The 25,152-nt window shown below is 39.8% G+C and overlaps 1 protein-coding gene across 1 annotated transcript in view; it reads right to left on the bottom strand.

Moving 5' to 3' along the window:
* Positions 1-25,152, bottom strand: part of LOC125990242 (neurexin-3b) — a 152,917-nt gene that overhangs the window by 87,834 nt on the left and 39,931 nt on the right. The window contains exons 8-13 of the mRNA XM_049757152.1: positions 20,851-21,152; positions 19,329-19,352; positions 17,662-17,823; positions 12,950-13,388; positions 11,663-12,046; positions 1,060-1,263 (exon numbers count right to left, since the gene is read on the bottom strand). Coding sequence (XP_049613109.1) covers positions 1,060-1,263; positions 11,663-12,046; positions 12,950-13,388; positions 17,662-17,823; positions 19,329-19,352; positions 20,851-21,152 — 1,515 coding nt within the window. The remainder of the gene's footprint in view (positions 1-1,059; positions 1,264-11,662; positions 12,047-12,949; positions 13,389-17,661; positions 17,824-19,328; positions 19,353-20,850; positions 21,153-25,152) is intronic.

The following is a 25,152-nucleotide window of genomic DNA, read 5'->3' as shown; positions in this document are numbered from 1 at the left end:
TAATTTAGGCAACATCGAAATTTCACTTTTATTTTGAAAAACATCCGCCTGGAATTTAATGGCTACATCAATTTTACAATAGAACCAACATATTGTTATCATGTTCAACTATGCAATATATAAAAAAAAAAAAAATCAATTTTGCACTGATTGGTGTGATCCTTTGATATGAGTATTGCACCTCGAGTTGGAGAGTGCAGTTTGAAATTCATGTGACCGGACAAGTCATGTGCCGTCAACCGCAACAGAAAAGTGGGAGCAAACACCCTCGAGCCACGCAGCACCGACACCTTTCAGAAGTCCCGTTGATGCCAATTCAGAAGGTACCAACTATATATTTGCTGCAATGGGAAGTTTACATTTGAGTGCTTGAATGAAGATGCTTTAGAGAAATATAAAAATGTGTCTAGTGGGAGTTATTAGCAGCTACCCGTCAGATGATTATCGTCTAAAAATTGTGTCACGATTCATCTGTAGGTGCGCCAGGTGCTGTGGCATCGAGCTGTTTGTCAGGCGGGCCGCAGGCTCGGGGCCTTTGAAGGGGTGAGTGCCATCTTTGGGCGAGGCGTTAACTAAACCAAGAGAGTCACTCATGGAGGAATTTGCTATGAGAAGGATTCAAAAAAAGGGGGGTAAAAAAGTAACAGACCCACATATCAAGAATGGAGACCAATGTGGAAGCACTAAAATGTTTCCTGCAATCGATTATTTCTAATGTTGCAAAGAAATATGAGATCATTCTGTAAAGATTTGAAATGGAAAAAATGACTGATATGATGCCATGATCAGCAGCAGACAAATTGAGTGTTAGATTGGTGAATGGAGCAATCTCCAAAGACAAGGCCAGAAAAAAATACAGCCAAGGCAAGTCAGAAAAACATGCAACTACAAAAACTGGTTTAGTACGTGTTAGGTCTGATTTGAAGTCTGCACCCAAAAAATAAGGCAAGACGGAAGAAAATGCATAAACAACAAAAAAAAAAAAAAAGACTTCCCCCAGGAAGCCAGTCCAGGTCAGGCTCCAGGGTTTGGGGGGGCGGGTGGGGCTGTATACGATACCTAAGTTGACCGTCAGTTTGACCCTTCCGCTCTCCAACTCCAGTCGTAACGTGTCTGCTGACTCGCGAGATGTGGCTGCCATGAGCAGACCGAACGCCCTTTGGGACATGAAGCGAAGTGAGACATCCTCCGCTTCTGTGTGCACCACATTTGGGATCACCACCTTCATGTACATGCTGCCATCAAAGGAAAGGATGGATGACTCTGCAGGGAGAAAGATACACAAACAGACTGAGTAATGCTCAACTGTAATGAGAAAAACATTTATACCGTATTTTCCGCACTATAAGGCACACCTAAAGACCTCCAATTTTCTCAAAAGCTGCCTTATAATCAGGTGCGCCTTATATATGGACCAATATTGAGCCACTACAGCAGGCGTGTCCAAAGTCCGGCCCGCGGGCCAAATGTATATCTTATATATGCACAAAGTTTTAAAATGGTTCATTCATTGAAGGTGAGCCTTATAATCCAGTGCGCCTTATATATGGACAAAGTTTTAAAATGGGCCATTCATTGAAGGTGCGCCTTATAGTGGGGAAAATACGGTACACATTTTTGCAATGAGAATTGGCGCATCCATTTATTTGGAGACACATAACCTGCACGATGGCAGCAGTATTCATCAAAGTCTGGCGGTCTGATGCGTTCACGTGCTGCTCAGTGCGCAGAAAATTAAATCATCAAGCCACTTCCTGTTTATATCGTTGCTTTAATTGTGTCATATTTTAAAAGGGGTTTGTCATTGCCAAATGGAAGCAATTAGAAATGACTACAACATTATAAACACGATCTCGAAGATGCTGAAACACAACAGGAATGTTCCAAGATACTTGGACAGACTGTTCTGTTCACTTGAGTTTAAAAAAAAGGACAAAACTAGTGTTGGCAAGGGGAGACGGAGACAGAGAAGACTCTAGAAGTCTCTTGAGGAAAGAGATTAAAATGGATATCCATAAAACACATATTTCAATACTGCAGCTCTTAAAGGGGCAGAAACATAAAAAAAAAAATACTTTACAATAATATATTGTGCCCCCACTAGTCTAACCACGACATTCTGATTAATATTACATTTGTGGGATATAAATTAAGCAGCAAAATTCTCTCTTTTTTTTTTATTTATCTCAGGGGGGCGGCCATTTTGCCACTTGCTATCGACTGAAAATGACATCATAGTCTCAGGTCACAACTAATCACGGCCCATTTTCAGAAAATTAGTGAGCATTAAGCATACACTGCAGACAAATCGGCGCACTTTCTGAATAAAACATCAGTATGATTATTTTGCTTTTAATTTAGTCATTTTTAAAATGCAAATAAGCCTCTGCGGGATGCTGCCAAAATGTTTGCATCCACATATTTATGCTAAGAAACACATGCACAGTTTTCTCGGTGAAAGCGGCAATGCAAATGTCATTTTAAATGTCAATTGAAATGATGTGCGTTACCACACACAGTCCAGCTGATGCGACCTTTCATTTTTTTTCCCCCCATTTGTTTTGGCAGTTAGTGTTTATGTCATTATATCCGTGTCAATTCTGTATTTATTTTCATTTCATGAAAACAACAATGCATTAATATCATCCACTCCAAAAATAATACTATTGTAAAACTGTATTTAGGTTACACTGCAAGCCAAAACATCAATTTAGTAAAAGGTCAACAATGAATGAGATTAAAAAAAAATTGTCTTCCTGGGCTTCACAGGAGATAAATTCACACGAATATAAAAATTCACAAGCTGCAGTGATGTGGCGTCAATATGAAACAGTAAGCGGTTTTGTGCAGCAGACATTGAATAGGCTTTACATGGGGATGAGCTAAATCCGCAGAGCTTTATCAACATGTGACAGATATAACCCGCATCGGAAACAAGCCACAAAAGCACAATCTAAATATATATATATTTTCCTTTAGGACATAAATACGCACAGTTGCTGTATTTTAAGCCACAACATCGAAAGTCCTGGACTCAAAACCGCACTGACATTGAGTTTAACCACATAACCAGTGAAAGTCATTCAATGTCATCTCACAAGGGTTCCATAATGCCTCCATAAGATGGATTATTCAAAGACAAGGAGACGTTTGACCTAAAAGGTGTTGACTGTATGATTAATGGCGGTTTGTGATGATTAACCACGGTTTGGTGTGTGGACACACACACGCGCATAAAGGTCATGGACAAAGAAAGGCTGAGGGGGAAAGAAAAAAAAACGTACCTAAATTAGTAAATCATCAGTTTGAGGAATATCCAGAGGGAGAAGTTACTTTCAGTGATTTTCCTTTCCAAACTATTTGCAGTTGTGTCACCTTTTTACAGGTGGTGTGACTAAACTCATTTAAATCGAGAAACAGTTGTCGTGCATTGATTATATAAATTTTGAATTCAGGTTTTCAAAAAAAAATAATTGGAGGCATTCAGAGTGTTGAGGTCATGTACTTTTGCACAATGTGGCACTTCTGAGTTAGATGGTTGCAGATGGAGGCACTACGGCTCTCCACGCCAGTGCTCTTTTTTCATGCACTGGATGGAGGTCTCCAATTTCATTGTACTATGTAGAATGACAATAAAGGTTTCTGATAAACATCTGGTTTACCTCATTTTGTGTACTTGGAGATTGCCATAAACGTAATTTATTTACTTTGTAGCGTAATATGGGATACTTCTGAAACAGCCTGTGAAAGTCACAGCTGATTAGAATGAAAAAAGATCATTTTGTCCCACTTTGGAAGTGTGGGATATTAATTATCATTTTTTATGTAAAAACATTACAATAAAACATGTCAGGATATAATAGTAATAATAAAAAATAATGTAGTATTCGTATTCTAATTAATATAAATAATAATTCAATAATTAATAATACAATAATATATATATAATGATTGCTGTATTATCAGGGATTCATAAATCCCACCGTTAGGGGGCAGCAGAGTATAAGGCCTGTAGCTGCTGTGAAGGTAAGGTAAAAAATAGATTTGATGAGAAAGGTGGGCAACTTGGAGGCGGGCATGAAGACCAATGAAGCAAGTGTGTTTGGAATATACAATATGAAAAGAATTCTAAGACCAAAAAAAAAAAAAAAACACTACAGATGGCCGATAAACAAAAAACTACAGATGGCCAGTATAAAAAAAACGACTGTAGGGTGGAGGTAATTACAAAAGCAAGTTAAGTGTATGACCACTGATGTTCACAGGTAATGTTGTTTCAATGTCAGACCCTTTTTCTCCTTCAGGAGTTTTCAAAAGGGCCGTAACAGTGATGTCACACACTTCCTTCCTGCGCTTCCTCGAATTTGATTCGAATCCTTGGGAAGTCCTCGTGCCAGTGGGACTTGTGCAGTTGTCAATTTTTCAGATGGCAGAAGAGACACTTATTTCCACCGTGTGCACAGGCTCAGTGTGAGAGCGAGAGGGGGAAAAAAACAGAGTTTAAAAGCTTGTGTGCACTGGTGGGAGAAAAAGACGACAAGGCACACGAAGCATGGGAAGACTGAAGAGGCACATTCCCATCGTTCATTCCACATTCGGAGTTAACAGCCACAATGGCAGTGTGGTGGTTTACATAACCTAGCGCGGCGCCTAAGCACACATTTAATTACAAATGGGGATTAGGGAGCAACAAGCATCATGTACACCAAGTGGCGTAAAAACGGCAGCGAACTGGTTGAGTGTTTTTTTTTTTTCTCGTGGGTAAACATTTGCAAACAAATCTCAGCATGTGTCTTGGTTGTATTTCTGACATCCCTTGGTGATGATTTGTTCTTCCTCATCTGCACCCACACTGGCCTTCATGGGCTCAATAAATGTTTGTAGTTGAGTTGCCTGAGCCACTCTTAGCAGCTAGCATAGCAAGAAAAATGTCAGCTCATCATCATTATCCCTGCAAATGATGGGGTGTTAGCTGGTAAAAGGACAAAATGATTTCAAGGTAGGCTTAAAAAAAAAAAAAAAAAAAAGTCCTCTTGCAGCATTGTGCTAAGGGCTGAATTGCCCAATGCGCCTTGAAAAATGTGCGACACGCTTGATAATGTGGAAGATAAGAAAGTCATTATTCCACTCAATTCAACGATTATTCAGCAGTGGGAAGTTGATAAGCGTTAAAAGACAAATGGAACAAAGCTGAGAGTAGAGGGCAGAGAAGAAAGACTTGTTTTCAATGATAGAAATTGGAAGAAAAAAAATTGAAATTGCAGGCCTAGGGGTTTTCTAGACCGGGACAATTGTGGCTTGTCCAAGCTTGAAGTAAACGAAGGATTAATTTAACATGCTTCCCCACACAAGTGAAAAACAACCAAGCACAGAAATCGCTACCGCAAGATTTAAATATATTTTGGAGCAGTAAGTTTTCGTAACCTAAAGAGGGGAAAAAATAATACAAATTACCGTATTTTCCGGACTGTAAGGCGCACCTAAAAACCTAACATTTTCTCAAAAGTCGACAGTGCGCCTTATAGTCCGGTGCACTTTATATATGGACCAAATTCCTAAATTTAATCTGGCCCGAAGCATTATGTCATGAAATCAATCATAAGTGGCCCGCTGAAGATTATGAATCATGACTCAAAAAGACTATGGATCATTATTTTGTGATTATAAAGTAATTTGTTGCGTCTGAAGTTGAAATAAAAAAGATAAAATGGAGAATGATTTGATTTGGATTAAAAATCTGACAGGATGCATTAATGGTGCGCTTTATAGTCCGGTGCGCCTTATAGTCCAGAAAATACGGTAGATGTAAAAAACATAAAATAAATTTTAAAATTGCTGCACTGTATTTTTTTTGTAAATCTAAACTTTTGGCTTTTCAAACTAAAGCTACTCTTGATCTATAAATATCTCAACAATGCCACGAGTAAAAAAAAAAAAAAAAAGAAACTGAAGGTAATTGAGATGAATGACCGCTAAGCTGTTCACAGTTTCTGCCCCTCACCATTCATCTTTCTCCACAGCTTGTCATTGTTTTGTACAATAAAACCCACAATTCTCTCTCGGCCGCACCCACCTGTTTATGTTCCATCAAGTCTACGTATTGGGTTGTTGCCGGGTAGCGAGGGCAAACCTTAAAGTGTGATTTTCATTATCTGCTGAGATAAACGTTCCTGCAAAACTGCTTATCACCATTTTTTTTTGGGGGGGGTGAGACAGTGGATGCTAGAGAAGCCCGAGGATGGTAGTGAAACAAAGGTCAAGAAATTGTAGACAAGGAGAATAGAGGTGGGTAATCGTTTTCAGGGATGGAAACACTTAATTCTTTGCCGGAATCTAAAGATGTCGGGCTTAATCATAAACATGAAAAACTGACTTCAGTCGTCTCACTCAGGTATGATAGCTTCATTCAAATGTCAACAGCTGAGCTGAACAAAATGAAAAACCGATGAAAGGAAAATGGCTGTACAAGGACATACTCGGATAGGCACGTGGTTATAAACCTTGAAATGATATTCTGCACCAAATTATCAAGCTGGTGACAGGGGCGGCATTTCTTTCTCCTGATCAGAAATGTAGTTTAAGATGGAGACACAAATTCCCCGTAAAACCGCCAATGAATATAAGCCCCTTTGAGAAAAATAAAACTTCTTACATACTTAAGTGAATATACTTAGCATGAGCTCTCACCAGAAAAATCTCACAATCAATAGAAGATTACAACACTTAAATAACTTGTAAACAACATCTACAAAAGCAAAATTAAATTCCCTACACTGACGTTTTGAATCTGTGCAGAAGTCTGCAGACGACTCTTGAGCAGAAACGTCGATAAAGTAACCTCGGTGTAGTCACTTCTTCCGACAGCTACGTGTTCCCGCAACCCCACGGATGAGGTCATTAAAGATTGTTTACAGGCTTTAGAAGGTGGAGACAGTGGAAGCTTATTTGAAAATTGTGTTGCCTTTCTCACCTTTCAAGTACACCCTTCAAGGTGTGTAATTTCATTGCTAGGTTACAAGATTAAGTGGAGTAAGCTGGCAGGCATCAATAGGTTCCACAATGAATTCACGGCAAAACGAAAGGGGGGAAGAAAACGATTTTATGGCCAGTGTTTATTATTCCAATGCTTTAAATGAGCATGGCGCAAAATGCACAAATAGCATTTTTTTTATGTATGTATGTATGTGTGTGTGTGTCTTTACTGTAAGAGCTAATGTATTATTATTATTACTATTCATATTTTTACTATCATCATTATCATTATTGTCATTATTATTATTACTATTATCAGTACTATAATTGTTTTTTTTTTTCATTATTTTTATTATTATCATTATGTTCATTACTGTATTTTCCGGACTATAAGGCGCACCAAAAACCTAAAATTTTCTCAAAAGCCGAAAATAAGGTATTCACATACTGCAGCAAAACATGTCAACATCAATGTTTGGCTGTTTCAAAGGGATGTAATTTATGTTCTCGCGTTGGGGCGATCAATAGACACACCCTCTGTGATCTAAACGGTAAATTGTTCACTCATTATCCAGAGAGATTGAACAGGAAGAGAGATGAGGAAAACAAATGTAAAGAGAATTACCGTATTTTCCGGACTAAGGCGGAACCTAAAAACCTCAAATGTTCTCAAAAGCCGACAGTGCGCCTTATAGTCCGGTGCACCTTATATATGGACCAAATTCCTAAATTTAAACTGGCCCGAAGCATTGTGTCATGAAATCAATCACAAGTGGCCCGCTGGAGACTATGAATCATGAATCAAAAAGACTATGGATCATTATTTTGTGATCATAAAGTAATTTGTTGCATCTGAAGTTGAAATAAAAAAGATAAAATGGAGAATGATTTCATTTGGATTAAAAATCTGACATGATGCATTAATGGTGCGCCTTATAGTCCGGTGCGCCTTATATAAGGACAAAGTTTTAAAATGGGCCATTCATTGAAGGTGCGCCTTATAGTCCGGTGCGCCTTATATACGGACAAAGTTTTAAAATGGGCCATTCATTGAAGGTGCGCCTTATAGTCCGGTGCGCCTTACAGTCCGGAAACTACGGTATATTATTGTTATTATTATTACTATTATCATTACTATAACTATTACAGTTTATTTTTATTATTTACCTTTAGAATTACAGTTGTTACGCATGCTACGGATGACAGTTTGTCCGACTACACTTGCCGGCACTCATTCCGAGTGCAGGCGTACTCTCTCACTTCCTGTGGCACTACCTTGTGTGGTACACTCTATATGCAAAGTCCATTTCCGACAGTGAAAGGTGAAGAGGCAAAGGGAGCCTGCTGACTGATCTGCATTGAAGCCATTTCCAGACATCAGCTCAGACCCGGAGCCTTCTACCAGGCTTTCCACAGTTGGGAAACACGGCCACTTACTGTATGTGGGCGGAGGCATCTTGTCAGGGAAAAATGTAATATGCATTACACACGATCCAATCTGTCTCCAGTGGTTTAGTGTGTCTGTGTGTGTTCCATTGCCATATTTGTATTGAGAGTCTGGTTGTGTAACTGCTTGTTATAAAAAGACCTAGAGGGGAGCCTGTCGGTGGGACAGCTTGGTTGCGAGGCTGGCACGAAGATAGACAAACGCACTTCATTACAGGCTAGTTTACCCGATTAAGTGAGCTACTTTATCAGCCGCACAACACGCAGAGTCCTTGCACACAAGTGGGCCTTCGCACAGTTTACAAATAGAAAGCTTTAAACTGCATATTGAATGACAGACCGGCGTCTGGCACGACAATCACCTTGGCGAAGCTAATGGCTGACATCAAATATAGCTCCCTGTAGATTTCTGTTAATGTCACCACTTACAAGTTCAATGTGAATATTCTTTTATACTCAAGTTGTGCTAATGGGGAATATAATTTGTTTAACCTTTTCATGTAATATAATTAAAATGACTCTAGTATGCGTCGAAAGACAAGAGTAAGGGCAAAACCTTGAAATATGATAACGGCAAATTATATATATTTTTTTGCTCTCTTTCGAATGGGACTCTCACAACTAGCTACAATATTAACCCCTGAAACCATAAAGGTGACAAGAATAGTTGCAATAAACATTTTCAATTCCACAAGAGTAACATTTCTCTGGAGGCAACCGCATTGAAGTGTGGTATTGTGCCCTGAAACGATGAAGCTACAGTCATACAATGCTTTATTTTGAGCTAGCAGCTTTTTTTTTTTTATGATTGCGAGAGAACCAAAATGAGAATCTCAGTAGCAGGTATGACAGCAAAGAGAATCTGCTGTCTGTTGAATAGAATCTACTTCTAAACAAAAATTCTAAAATATCCGCCATGATCTAAGCCACAGGTGTCAAAGTCAAGACCCTCAATTCATCACTCGAATTGAAAATTGTCTTCACTTTTAATATCTTTTTTTTTTTTATATATATTTGACCAGTTTGTACTCGTCTGATTTGAAAACGAGTTATTTGTCAGTTTTGTACCTTTTACTGTATATAATATGAGGTGCTCATACATTTATTTGGGTTGATAGTCATAATGGCCCTCCGAAAGAAGCTATGACTACAATGCGGCCTGCGAAAAAAATGTTTGACACCCCTGATCTAAGCCTTGGAATTGGGGCATGCCTCCATTTTTCACTAACCAGCACCAATGTGGTTCCAGTAGAGTTCAGTCAACTTTCAGCCCTCATTATGCCAGAACGCCAACGGAGCAGTCCGCAAAATACACAAACAGGTATAACAAGGCTTGTAAAGGCAGAAAAATCATGCGGCAGCTTTTATTAGCGTAGCGCCCCCGCCTCTTTGTATCGACCTGTTTTTGTAATTTGTAGTCAACTTATCCGAGGTATTTTTTTTTCTTCCCACCAGCCCTACATAGAAGATAACAACCAGCAAATCAGCGAGATGTAATATTTATGTGTACATAGAAAGAAAATAGCTTTCAAAGAGTGATTCTATCATTTAGACAGTTTGACATTTGCAGATTCTATTCAAGTGCTTGCAGATAGACAACAATATTTGCGAGGGGGAAAAAAAATTACTGCATTTATTTATTGATAACAAAACAGAGGAAGGGATTTATTTTTTTAATATTTTCCCGCAGATCGTTTACCTCTACCTGTTATGGATTTGAAGGAAGCATCAAACCAAAAGGTTTGACATTATTGTTGCCTCACTTTGTTCAGCCCTCACACACATTTTTTTGGGGTTGTCACAGATAAAATACAGTAGCTGACACAAGCAGCTGAGGTGCGGTAATGCTACAGGGAGACTTGCAGTAGTTCAGCAAAAAAAAAAAAAAAAGACTTTGTAATGAGCCACTGTGCTTTGTGCACACGTGATGTGAATAATAAGTGACTACTGGGAAGATCTAAAGTCCATCGGACATTTTTTTTTGCTTTAGAGCCTATAGCCAAAGTTCCAGCATCAAGGTGCCTTAGCTTGAGCAGAACACAACAAAGTAGGATATCGTACTATTTCTGTGTGAGCTACTGGAACCAGAATTTCCTGAGGGAGCAATCCCAAGGGAGGAATAAAGTTGAGTGTATTGTGGCAATTGTGTGCACAATAAGATATTTCGATGTTGGAAATGAATTACTTGTGTTGGGACTCCATTTCCCATGATCTCAGGGCTACTTCCAAATCATCTTCGGCAGCTTTCACTGGATGTTTTACTAGCCAACCTTCTAACATTCCTACCGGGCAAGTGTAAAAGTTTACACCTCAATATGTCAGCATTGCTGCATTCCTGAGACAAATGTGGCATTCAGGGAGCAGAAAATTGCCAAAATGACTTTGCCTCCCCCCCCTACTCATTCCATGTCAGTAAAATTTATAGATATTTACAAAGGAGCAAACTGCTAAAAAATGGTGCCTGCTTTTGGAGGCAGCGTAAATTCTAGACTGCTGCTCACTAGTGTGGAGACAGATTGATATTATCGACTAACAATAATTGGAAGTGAGAAGAAAGGTTTAACTTGACTACACATTTAGCGCAATCGCTAAGCTCCATCTTTTAATTTCTTCATAAAAGTTAGACAGCCACCACATTTCTGCAAAGTGTACTTTTTGCCAGCTGGAATTTCATTTTAGAACATGAACAGGATTCTAAGCAAACAGAGGATTATTATTGCTGCTCAATGAACGAGTGAATAAATAATAAAAATACGAATGCATCCAAGCCAGGGCTGTCAAACTCATTTTTGTCGCGGGCCGTTTTGTAATCATAGTTTCCTTCGAAAGGGCCATTATGACTGTCAATGCCTTATTTTCAGGATAGGCTGCACAACAAACTGATGAATAACTAGTTTTGAAATCACAGACTAGTAAAAACTGTTCAAATATTTAAATAAAATAAATCGAATAAAAATTGCTAGCAAATTCGCTATTGTTTTAAAACTGAAGAGGATTTGTAATTTTAGTAATGACACAAAGTCGATGCAAGATTTGTCTTCGGGGGCCACATAAAATGACCTGGCGGGCCGAATCTGGGCCCCCGGGCCTTGAGTTTGACACCTGTAATCTAAACTAATACAACTAAGATTTTACAACATGTTCAGCTCCGACCAATTACAACCCAAAACAAGCCACTTGGTAGAATCTCGGTAATTTTTTCCAAAAAGCTTACACACAGATATTCCGGAAAAAAAAGACTTACCTCTTTCACAAGTGCTGTCCCAGAAGCCTGTTTCAGTGCAGTCACATATGAAGCGGTTCCATCCCTCCTTACACGCCCCGCTGTTCTTGCAAGGGTTGCTGTCGCACTGCTTCCCCATCAATTTACTACAAGACGACTTAATACCAGTCGCGTTCTGGGATACGGCGATCTGTCGAATATCTTTGCTTCGTCCGTCAATAAAAAGATCCCGAATGCAGCCCACGTAGCCGTAGTTTAGCATCGCCGTCCAGAGCTCAGTTGGGAGTACCAAACCTGCACGGGTGTCAGGAAGCCCACCCAGATAAAGATCTCCCTCCAGGTCTAAGATTTCATTTTCTCCACCGGCTGTGAAAGGTGTCCGCCGGGTGTTTACAGAGATGATACCTAGAGGAGGACAAATCCAAGTGACAGATTTCAGTTCTCTGTCAACTCCATAAAGTTCATTCGTGGGCAAGTAACATTTTACCCAAGTGTGATTACGTGCACGTTTCTTACCAATCCCTCAGTTTGCTATCCCTCTATCTATCCATTTTCCTGTGATCCCCACTTTCTTCTCCACTATCTCACTAGGGGCACTGCTGGTGATTAATCAAAGCAGCTGACTCTGACACACAGCTAAATTGGCTCGGCTAACCTGATTTATATACCACGGGCTGCGGTGGCGACTAACACCCGAGCTCTCCGGAGTATCCCGTCTAATGCGGAGATTGCATTGGCTTTCAAGCTTAAGGCAACAGAATTTTCTAGCACCTTTTCTCTAATGCAATCTTTGTTGAATACTTTCTTTAGACCATGTCTTGAAATCAGACGTCTTGCATACTAGTGAGGAGAAATGCGATTTCTTATTACCGTATTTTCCAGACTATAAGGCCCACCGGACTATAAGGCGCACTTTCAATGAATGGCCCATTTTAAAACGTTGTCCTTATATAAGGCGCACCGGACTATAAGGCGCACCATTAATGCATCATGTCAGATTTTTAATCCAAATCAAATCATTCTCCATTTTATCTTTTTTATTTCAACTTCAGATGCAACAAATTACTTTATAATCACAAACTAATGATCCGTAGTCTTTTTGATTCATGATTTATAGTCTTCAGCGGGCCTCTTATGATTGATTTCATGACACAATGCTTCGGGCCAGTTTAAATTTAGGAATTTGGTCCATAGATAAGGCGCACTGGACTATAAGGCGCACTGTTGAGAACATTTTTGTTTTTTAGGTGAGCCTTATAGTCCGGAAAAAACGGTATAATAAATCAGGGATAAAAATAATTCCTTTACCTGAGCGGCCGTCTCTTTGGATGTCCACATGATGCCAGCTTCCTTCATTCACTTTTGCCTGTGTCGCTTTCACCTTGATGGTACCAGAACCCATGTCCAACACAAGGTAGAGAACCCCATCCAGAAGCTCGACAGCAAAGAAGTCCACTTTGTTGGTCTTCTGGGATTTGATATCACGTCGCTCTTGAGGTTTGCCGTGGGTGAAAAGGATTAAGCCGTTGGGCTCGGAGGTTCGGAAGTCGAAGGAGATCGAGCCGACGCGTTTGGTGTTCCATTTTGGCAAGGCCAGGTAGGAATCGGGTGTCTCGAAGTTGATGGGGTCAAGGGTCGGGACATTTTCACACTTAAAGACCACATCGCCCTGAAGTTTCATCTTTGGGTCTACAATCCGAGCCAGGCGGGAAAGTTCCAGACGGATGTCATTGTTTTTGTACACCACCTAAAAAAAAAAAAAAGGCAGGCTTCAGTACGTGCAACATAAAAACAATCAAAATCTTGTGAACCATTTTGATTATTTCGCTGAATAAACTGGTGGATTGATCTTTTGTGCTTTTAACACCATGCGTATTAAATATTATTTGAACAACAACCCTGCTCAAAATGAAAAAGGAGATTGAATACAAACACTTGGCTCTATTATATTGTATTGAACTGTCAGGCAAGTAAGACTGCTGGTATACGGACAGCTCAAAAAAACACGAGCCCGCTGAGGATAGATTCAATATCAGCACTATTTGCCCACAATAAATTTGCCAACGTTTCTTTATAACAAAATATCACTTTAAAAAAAAAAAAAAAAAAAAAAAGACAGTAGATTATCATCGAAATGCACTGAGGCAGAACATTATTGTCCCCTCTACTTTCGGTGGAGGAAGAGAGGCTTTTCCTGGTATATAGGGCAGTGTGTGTGTGTGTGTGTGTGTGTGTGGGTGTGTGTTGGGTCAGCAATAGCGTCACAACGTGCACAGCTGTCAGCAAACAAATATTACTGCTGCTGGATTACTGATAATCCTGGAAGATCAACACAGGTGACCCAAAGAAGGAAAGAGAAACCGGCAAAATGGAGAAAAAGACAGTGGATATAAATTTCTTTTTTTTTTGTGGGGGGGGGGGGGATAATTTTTTTTACCCTGCCATTAAAAATGCTAGCGAATCGACCCCCATTAAGATTGCACGATTCACCCCCCCCCCCCCTCTTGAGCGCTGATGTTTTTTTTAAACTACCTAACCTTCCACTTTAAGTCTACTCTTGGGCAAAAGAAGAAACTGAATAATACATGAAAAAGAAGAAAGCAGTGGGGGGAGTTTTAATGCAACTCATTTGCAATGGAAAAAAAAAAGGTATTGTGATGGTCACTCTGAAAGTTTTTTAAAAAAATGGCTTCAATCCAGATGATTGAATTGTTATCATAAAAGAGGGTGTGACGACCGCTGCCACACGCACCTTTATTATGGTCGGCCATGTTTTGCCAGGCTATCCTTTGACCTATCACTGATCTTCTGGAGCCCATTCATAATGCAGGGAAGTGTAATGACTCCATAAAGCCACGATGCCCCATCTCTGCTCCAGGATGGTGTATTGATTGGGCCAGGGAAGGGAAGGGGAGGGGAGGTGGGGCTAGACCAAGCACACACACTGGTCTATCCACATTTAGAATGTCTCCTTAATCTACTTCATGTCCTCTCAGGCCCCAAACTGCAGCTGCTGACAGATGCTGATGTAGCACCAATTTTAATGAAGAAACAAGAGGATTCTAACCCTTTGAATTAACATGCACATACCACTTAAAGGGTCCGTATGTACAGCAAATGTATTAGTCACATGCTGGGAATTGTGCCATTTCCTAGATTAAGTTAGGAAGACTGCAACTCAAACACTGCTGGTAGTGGGAGGAGTAGAATTTCCTTCTACTAATTTCAAATCAATATTTAGACTCCAAATTTGTAGTTAATTAACTTCAAATCATCTCACGGGCGGGATTAAACCAGTTCACGGTTAACCCTAACCCTAACCCTAACCCACGGGTTTGACACCATTAGTTTCAAAATTTTTGTAAAAAATATTCAGGCTATATTATAAAGGTTCAGTGTCAATGAGCAGGTCTATTTTGGATTTTTTTCTTTTTTTTATTCTCTTCACATAAATTAATTGATTAATAGGAAGAACATAAATATCTTAAAAGAGCAACGACGAATAGGGTGAGGTCAAGTCAGACATTCACATCACCCTCTGTTTGGCCCTCCAGAAATTAAAACAAAAATTAAAAAATAGAAGGACAGGGTTACATTTGCATTTGTATCTGAAGGGGAAAATGTGCAAAATGTGATGACTAACCCAAACAAACGTGTTCCTTTCAAATAGTCTTGCCCTCCTTTCTCCTCACTCTTATTCATTCTTGCCCTTCCTGCTTAAGTCAACTTCCCCGCATCAGACCTCAACTACATGTTTTTTATTCTATACGCCAGTTGAATTTCAATCCCATCTGTCCTCACATTCATCCTCTTCCTGCTCTCAAGTCCTTCTCCTTGATGCTTGATGACAGCGCATGCTCCTGCCACCCCCACAAGTTGCCACTCCACGGCTCTGGAACCATCGACGGGTGCCCCGAGACACCCCAAGGATGGCTTGAATGGCGTGCGGGAAAGGCAAGGGCTTGCGCAAGGCGCTGACAGCATGCTGCTTGCAAACATCAGGCTGACTGCCCACTGGCCTTCCTTTCACGTGGCGGATGGAGAGCAGTGGGCGGAGCCTGTGTGAGTATTGTGTATGGATGACATCCCCTGTAGCCTAAAGGGGCAGATGCATGCAGTGCTGTCTGAACACAAAGGGGGGGTTGTGAAAGCAGCACACTATCTCTCGTTGGCAGACAGAGGAAAATAAGGTATTCACATACTGCAGCAAAACATGTCAACATCAATGTTTGGCTGTTTCAAAGGGATGTAATTTATGTTCTCGCGTTGGGGAGATCAATAGACAAACCCTCTGTGATCTAAATGGTAAATTGTTCACTCTTTATCCAGAGAGATTGAACAGGAAGAGAGATGAGGAAAACAAATGGAAAGAGAATTACCGTGTTTTCCGGACTATAAGGCGCACCTAAAAACCTAAAATTTTCTCAAAAGCCGACAGTGCGCCTTATAGTCCAGTGCGCCTTATATATGGACCAAATTCTAAATTTAAACTGGCCCGAAGCATTGTGTCATAAAAACAACCATAAGTGGCCAGCTGAAGACTATGAATCATGAATCAATCATGATTTTGTGATTATAAAGTAAATTGTTGCGTCTGAAGTTGAAATAAAAAAGATAAAATAAAGAATGATTCGATTTGGATTACAAATCTGTTGTTTTCACTATTTCAAGTTATTGCGATTGCATTAATGGTGCGCCTTATAGTCCAGTGCGTCTTATATATGGACAAAGATTTAAAATGGGCCATTCATTGAAGGTGCGCCTTATTGTCCGGTGCGTCTTATAGTCCGGAAAACACGGTAATAGTATTTTGTGTTCTAATCAATCTGGAGTCATTTGCATCATCCAGGTTAGCAGATGGCTTCATGGCTGCAATGTATGACGGCCACAAAGTACTACCACTGTCAGGCCAAATGGTGAATCACCTCCATGATCCTGTCCAAGCGTGTCACACTCTCAAGGGCCAAGGCATCGCTGGGTCACACACACTCTCAAAAATGTTGCGGCTACATATGCACACGCAAGTTTATTTTCTAAATGGACATCTGCCCTTGTCTTGAAATTAGGACTGGATGATTCTGGATACCACCACAACACGCTATTAGTCGCTTTTGGGTGTTTATGTCTGACAAACAATCATGGTTGGTAATTTTGCAGTTTTCTTTCTTCAGTGTCAAATTTAGCCCTAAACACGCAGGTATATTTGGAAGCGTTCACACATTTGTGTCAAAGGCAAACAGACTTGAGTGGAGAACAGCACCTAAAGCCGCTCAGTGGAAACACAAAACAAAACGATCCAGACAAGGTGACTTTCTCATCTTATTGCTGTAATATGCGTCAGCCACAAATGATGATGTGAAAGAAGGACGAACCGACTACAATAAAAAGATGATTAAACGATTTCCTGGCTCATATGACATCCCATAATCTGCGTTAGGCTAATGTGTCTGCTATAATTTAGCTAGATTTAAATATGCGTTTGTAAAACCATATTCGGCTATGTCCCAAAACACAACAAACACATTTGAGAGGTCTTCATCAGCAGCTACTTCATTTGTTTCATATCGTTGCCCGTTGGGAGACGCTCTCGCCGCACACTCAAGCTGATGCGGCAAATTACATGTGACACGAGCAATTTTTATATATTGTCTCACAGCAAGTATGATGAATTATTTTTAAGTATGAAACTAGGGAACGTTTCATACTCCCTGAGCTAACTCAGCACATTTCATTAGAGAATTTAATTGTATTTATTTATTATTTTTTGGGCTTTCATATACCGTATTGGCCTGAATATAAGACGAGGTTTTTTTTATTGAAATAAAACTGAAAAAGGGGGGTCGTCTTACATTTGGGGTTTAGACAAAGGCTTTTTTTTCAAACTTGAGTCTTGAAAAAGAGGGTGTCGTCTTAAAATCGGGGTCGTCTTATATTCGGGCCAATACGGTAATATTGATTACATTTAAAATAGCTACTGAAGGTCAGAATTAGTCATGGCTTGGTTTTGTTTGTTCTCCTACCTCTTTGAGGCAGCCCATGAAATTGTTGCTAACTGGAGATCCAGGAAGGTCGGCAGTACTGGGGCTCCCACCCACATAGAAGAAATCGTCAGAACCCAGCATGGTGTAGTCTTCTTGGGTGTAGCCAGTAGTGGTGAGGATCCCATCGACGGATATTGTCACCTGTTAAGGGGGGGAGGGGTAGCACATAGCCGATGCGGAAGCATTACAATCTGGGATCGGACCTCGTGCCACATTTTTAAAAACACATCTCCTTCCTTGGTCTGCATTTGGACTTTTTGCACTCCATTTTTCGTCGACTCCCCGATCGTTTTTTTTTGGACCAGACGGCGTTTTGATTTGGGTAATGGATTTTTAGTCATAGGAATTCACAGGACAGGTAAAGAAAATATGGCAGAGGCATATTTTCTTTATCTTTGATGGGGGTAAGAAAATGAATCGTAGGTTTGGTTTTGATACTTTAGGTTGGGGAGGGAGGGTTAGTACAATGTTCAAACCAAGGACAAATTGAGAACACTTGTCTTGGGTTTAGGGATTCGTCTCGTAATTGCAGACACACGTATAAGGTTAACACACACAAAATTCTCCCGCACGCTCCTCTCGCTTGCAGACGCTACACACATGCAAAACAAAAGGGATCTTTTTCACACCACGTCAATTTGCAAACCAACGCCACCACTGTTTAAAAAATAAATAAAAATTCGACACATTTAATTGGACATGTAAGGGAGTAATTGAATGGTAACCATACACAGCTTGAGCAGACCACACGAGGTGCCGACTCTCATGCACATTCAAGACCAAGGCCCATATTCAGAATCTTTTCTCAGAATTGCAGTTGCTGATCTCGGATCAGGTTTAGCTCAAATGCCAAAAATCCTAGATCAGTATGCATATTCTTCAAAATGTTGTGTCTATGGACCCAGGGGTAAGGCGTTAAGGGTTAGATAAGACGCAAACGTTCACCACCAACATGCTACAAAAACACACAAGGGGAGGGGCAAAATGGGTGAAAGTGATTGAATGAAAGATGAGTGATTGAATTATTGTGTTAGTGGTTAATTGGGGTTGCATGGATTATGATGTGGAATGACGTCTGGGCATGCCATGCGCCATAGTGAGTTGGAAACAACTGTCAGAGCTCCCGCAATAAAACTTCAGCGTTTCCAGTTTGAAGTAGTTTTCTGGTTTTTAGGGCTCGGTGTTGAGGTCACCATCTTTGCTGGGATTGTGGAAAGCTTCTGTCAGTTCTGGACGACAGTCCTCACAAAAAATGGGGACTTTTGTGTGAACAAAAAAAAAAGAACAAAAGAAATTGCCCCGGCAAAAGGCAAAATAGTCAATTTTTGTATTTATTGGAAATCTGCAGAAATGTAAAAAAAAAAGGTTAAAAAAAAAGAAAATAAATAAAAGCTAAAGTGAAAAAAACAGGATGGGGGAATTGTGAGGTAAATAAGAAGGTTGTGGGCAGGTCAGGGAGGAAATTGAGAAGTGAAGAAAGAATTGCCTGGTAATACAAACCCATCTCCTCATTTTTTGATAAGAGTGTCTAGGATGGAACTCAAAAAATAAAGAACGAATAAAAGAAGAGAGGGGGAGGGGACACACGGCAAACCCAAAAAAAAGACAATAAGAATGATATCTACCAGACAATGTAGTTTGTTTACCATAGCGTGTCCAATGCCTGATTGCTTTCCAGAAAAAAGGGGAAGAAAGGAAATCAAAAGAATAGTGAACAAAAAAGGTTGTTAATAAGGATGGACAGAAATCAAATAAAACCAATGATGAAGAATTAGGATGATAGTTAGTACATTAGTTAGATATTGGTTAGTAAAACATGAATTGTATCATGGATGAGTTAGTGCCGCGGTGAATAAACACTACATGATTTGTAGAATATAATAAAGGGTCAGCTTCTAATCACATTTCCTAAAAATCACTGCCAGAAAGCACAGGCAACAGCAGCGTGAAAAAAGATCTTGGATTTGATGATTTTTGCAGCATAGCGGAAATCCATACAGAACCTGTAGTGTTTTTTTTGTTCACCCTGGATTTAACAGCGGCTTTCAAAGTGGGAAAAAAAATGATCGTGAAAAGCAAGGGCAGAATCGAAGAAGGAGCAGACTACACTGTGAGCAATTACATCTTCATCTACACGACTAACCCGTGGCGCTACGGTTTGCTGCAGATGTCAGGAAATCAGCACTTAAGGAACTTGTACTGTTTAGAAGGCCATCTTTGCCTTGCAGACACAACTATTGACAAACCCCCGGCTGCCATAGCTAACGCTAACTCAACACTTGTCTGCCCTGTGTAAGCCCTTTTCAGCAGCATTGATTCATACAACAGTGAAACCATAAAATGAATCCTTTGCAGGCTACCACAGTTCATTATTTTATTTTTACTCTGATATTTATTTATTTATATACATATATATATATATATATACACTCTCTGATATTTATTTATTTTTAAATTTATTTCTTTATTTTATTTGAAATGTTTTTTTATTTTTTTTTTATTTTAACTCTAATAAAAAATCTTTTACCATTATGCAATAAAAGCTTAGTAAATCAAGTCTTTTAGTGCCATCAGAATTACTAAGAGGCATTCCGGAGTTAGAATTGTAAGAAAATAATAATAATGTCCGATTGTACAGTACTGCTCCGCCCTAATGCGAACAAACCACAAAGTGCATCTATGCTAAACGATCCTGTGATAAAATCTACTTATAAAAAATAAAAAAGCCTCATACTATAAATACAGCATTAATGGACTTCTCAAAGACAAACATTTCCTTTTGTCTATATTCCATCTAAACAAAATGCGTCTGAAAGCAAGAAGATCACAACTGCGAAATTGATCAGACGTGAATCCTTACTGTTAGCAAACATTACAGAAGAAAATATTTGGACTAAACTAAGAGCTAAAAAACTGCTTTGCTTTCAACGATTCAAACAGAAGTCAAACAATGAATTAAAAGAAGGTCATGTAAAGAAATTTGATGGCATTTCTCACTGAACTGTGGCAATGCAATGACAACTGATAAGAACATGGTGACATTTTTAAAACCAGCTCTGTCACTCAGCTCATCTGAAAACCCCCACCAGCCACCCCCTCCCTCTCCCCAAAATAATTCAACCTGTTGCCAAACGCCATCCATCACCACTCCCCCCCGACCCCGATTACCTGTCTCAGGTTGCGTGTGACTTTGATATCGTGCCAGGCGTTGTCATTGAATTTTCCATTGACGGGCTCCACGATGGCCTCAAAGGCCCCGGAACCCAGATTGATGACGAGGGAAACGGCGCCATCTTTAAGCGCCAGATTGACATAGTCTGCTGATTTCCCCGTGTGGAGCAAAAGGCCGTTGCGCTGCCACGTCTTGAAGGACAACGTGATCTCATCGCTGCTGCTCTGGATTGGGTTCTGCGACAGGTCGTAACAGAAGTACTCAGAGCCTCGGAAGGTAGCCACATTTTCTTCCCTCGCTGAAAATGACAAGAACAAAAAAGTGGATGTAAGGCATCGGTGTCAAACCTGAGGCCCCGGGGGCCAGATACGGCCCGCCACATTATTTCACCAAGACAAATTGTGCAATACTAAAATTACAAATTCTCTCCACTTTTAAAAAATAGATATTGCTTGCAATTTTTTATTACCAGTAATCTTTTAAAACTGTTTTTATGAGTCTCTGATGTCATAATTATTCATCAGTTTGTTGTGTAGCTTATCGTGTATATAATATAATACAATGAGTCATAATGGCCCTCCGAAGGAAATTATGACTACAATTTTGCCCGCAACAAAAACGGCGTTAGACACCCCAGATGTTCTCGTTCATTAAAATTGAAGATTTGGGGTGAAAGGTGTCTGATGAAAATATTTTCAATTCATATCCACAAACCATGAATAAAACAGAATGACCACTAAATCCAAACCATCTCACAAACACATCCATGTTCCCTTCTGACTAAATAATGAAATAGCCTCTTTAAAAACGGAGAACTGCTTTGCCATGTAGAAAAGGTCGCATCAAGCAAACAGCATAATTACACTTTTGATAATTCCGCAGTTCGCTTACGATCATAAAAGCGCTGTTTGCACAATTGAGGATTTAGATGTCACGTATACACAGACTACTTGTGATGGAAAACTATTGCTATCTAATGGTGCACATGAATCCCGAACAAGCTTAATTTGACAGTTTTACATCACTTCCATGTTTCAAAGTGACTTCTTGAGCCCATTTTTTATTCACATTACGAGAAAGTCAGGATAGGAAATGAGGGAGCTGTTGGAAGGCCAAACCAAAGTTCTGACTTAGTTATTTATAACAATGGGAGTTTAGCCGGTGTGGCTAACACAAAAAATCATGTCCATGTTGCTAATTGGATCCTTACAGAAAGCAAACAGCAGTAGGATAAAGAATATCCATCATTACCTAGAAACAGAAGAATCCACTGAGGTGCAAAATTTCCTCAATGTTCTATTCTCTATTGTGTACACTCACAGAGAAGTCACGAAGGCCACGATATAAAAGGAGGAAAAAAAAAAGATAGATGACAAGAAGAGAGCAAGCACAACGGAAGACTGGCTGAAAAAAAGCTTCAGTTTGTTTGGTTTGGAACAGACTACACGCAAACATGGATGAACATTCGTGTAAAGCTGAGAAAATCTCACACTAAGAATTTAGAAAGAAAATACAGCCACAAAAGAAAGTTGACCAAGGTTACGGGATGACGAGGTGTTGATTCCGGTCACTATAAATCATTCTCTTGGAATCTCCAAGCCTTTCAGTGTAGCGAGGAAATATGAGAAGCAACAAAAGGCCTGATGAAAACTCTCTTGCCTTTGCCAAGGGAATAAATAAAAGCCATTATTGCAACATTGGATACACAACACAGTGGGATTCGGAGAGTAAGATTAAAACCTTTATCTTTACTAATTACCACCATCTAATTGAATAAATCACAGGCACCCACTTAATCATATACAGCACTGCACAAACGTAATATATCAAACGCGGCTGTATGGGAAAAAAATCTATTTTCTTTTCAGTTGTGGTTATAAATCAAATAAATTCATTTATACTGCAAATCCACTACTGTGTCTTAAAATGTGTCTTTAAAATCAATTAAAGTAAATGTTAAGGAATATAAACACAACAAGCCAAGAATCATCCACTTTTTGCTGTAATCATTTTACCAACTTTTACCTCATTACTTAATCCATAATATCTATGATTCTCCATAGCTTCATTATGATATCATTTCAAAGTTGCCATTAATGAATATGGCTGCTATGAATAATACATGGCAAGTGGCTATAATAAAATATTTGTGTACCTCAGCAATATTAAACTAGTTGTAAGTATATACGGATCCATAAAAGGGAAATGTATTGCCTGTTGAGACATGTTCTGCTCAAATCTGTGGCTTTACATTGATCATATACGGGGGGGGGGGGGTCATTTTCCCTTATTTTCGCCACAGACATCAATATTCCATTTGCGAGCAGTATAGCGCGTTCACTTGGGGTTGGGGTTCGATTTCAAAATCCAGTGGAAGCAATTAGTTCGGTCATTATCATCTTTGGCGCTCTTCCGTCCTTAAAGTGACTCTCCACTGCTGTTCAGTGTGACTTTACTGACAGTGAGGTCAATGTAGAAAGTTCTGGTACAACATCTAAGATTATCACAGAATAGCAAAACTGGGCCTCTTGTCTTTGTTTGGGTCACGATTAAGGTGCAGCCAGACAGAAAACCACTATAGCCACTCTCCTGGGCATTAGTAATCTAATCTGTGAAATTAGTGTAAAAAATACTGTATTTTCCGGACTATAAGGTGCACTGTCGGCTTTTGAGAAAATTTGGGGTTTTTAGGTGCGCCTTATAGTCCAGAAAATACGGTAATTAAAAATTGAAAAGTGGGACGAAGCGGTACAGAAAATGGGTGGATGGAAAAGAATATAAAAGAAGGCATTCTCATGTCAAGTTATATACAATTACCGTAAATTTCGGACTATAAGCCGCGACTGTTTTCGCAAATTTTGAGTTTTAGCTGGTGCGGTTTATAGTCCAAAAATTACGGTAATTAGTCAAATAATCCGTAAAATGTTTTTTCTAGCATAGTCAAAATTAATATATTGCTGACAAACCAACAAAGTAGACTGAAAGCAAAAAAGAAAAGACAAGAAGAAATAAAACTGCTCCCTAAGAGATTAAATGTTAATTTGAACTGAAATCCAACACAGCAAATATCAGATTCCTGCAGTTTTACAGGGAAACAGTTCAAGATCCAAAGCCAGCACTACTCGCTATTTGTTGACTCTCTTAATAACATTCAGTCCAACATCATGCATTTAAAACGACCCCATATTGGGATTTAATTAGCATTTTATGTGTCGCCGGACTACTCAGTAATTAGTTGCTTGTGAACATAAAACGCTAACCAGGCAAGCGGAGATCTTGAAGCTCGGTGACTAGCCAAACCGTGTCAAATGAATTTGGAGCATCATGGATGATGCGGGATGTCAAGACAAGGTTCAACGACGGACTGGTGGACTGACCAACACGAACTAGGCCAATGCCAATTAAAAAAAAATATTGAATGAACCTGAATAGCCTAATGCCAATTAAAAAAAAAATATTGAATGAACCTGAATAGCTTTTTTTTTTTTTAATGCGCATTTGTGTCTGAGTTGGATGGCTCAAGTGTTTTTCCAAGAAGCTCACATGTACCCACACAAACACACACGTGTGTGTCGAAGTCACCAAGACCTTATTTGCTGCTGATGGTGTCGCATGAGTGATGAAGTTCAGAGTGACAGTAAATGGCTGGAGTCAACGGAGGAAGAATGGAGGTTGTGTGAAAAACAGGGGCAGGTGCCTGCAGGTTCAATCCCATCAGCTAAGGCAATTGTGCGGAGAGAATACTATCCAGGTAGCTCCTATGCTCTTTATCACCAGGAGATTTGAATGCAACAGTATATGTTTGCATCCATAAAGAAACAGGCAGGTGGGGGCCATCCCAGGAGCCCGTCACTCATCTAGAGTGGCAACTCCTTATTGGCTATTATCTCTCTTGTCAGAAGCCTGGCCGTGCCTCCACCTCACCACATCCTTCTCTGTCAACACACACTCTGCCTGCTGGAAGGAGGCACGAAGCAGAAAGCGTCATGCTAGCATTTTCATTACTCAAAGGCTCGTGCTGTTTCAAAAATCCAGGTTTGCTAAAAAAAAAATTGCATTTGCAATTTGGCTAGTTAATTGAATGCAGTGCGATCATGCTGGCGGAGGTGAAATTGAGGACGGGAGCTTCCGGGAGTTTCTCCATCCCTTTATACAGATTAGCACACCTAGCTGGTCAAAGCAGAGTCCATCTAATATTTATTATCTCTATACTCTCTTGTGTACTGCCAGAACATTTAGCAGCTTGCTCGGCGCGTGACAGGTTAAAAGGGCAACAGCAGAGTCATTAAAAAAAAAAA

This window comes from Syngnathus scovelli, chromosome 20, assembly GCF_024217435.2.
Source record: "Syngnathus scovelli strain Florida chromosome 20, RoL_Ssco_1.2, whole genome shotgun sequence".
Classification (NCBI taxonomy): Eukaryota; Metazoa; Chordata; class Actinopteri; order Syngnathiformes; family Syngnathidae; genus Syngnathus; species Syngnathus scovelli.
This window is presented reverse-complemented; position numbering and strand designations above follow the sequence as displayed.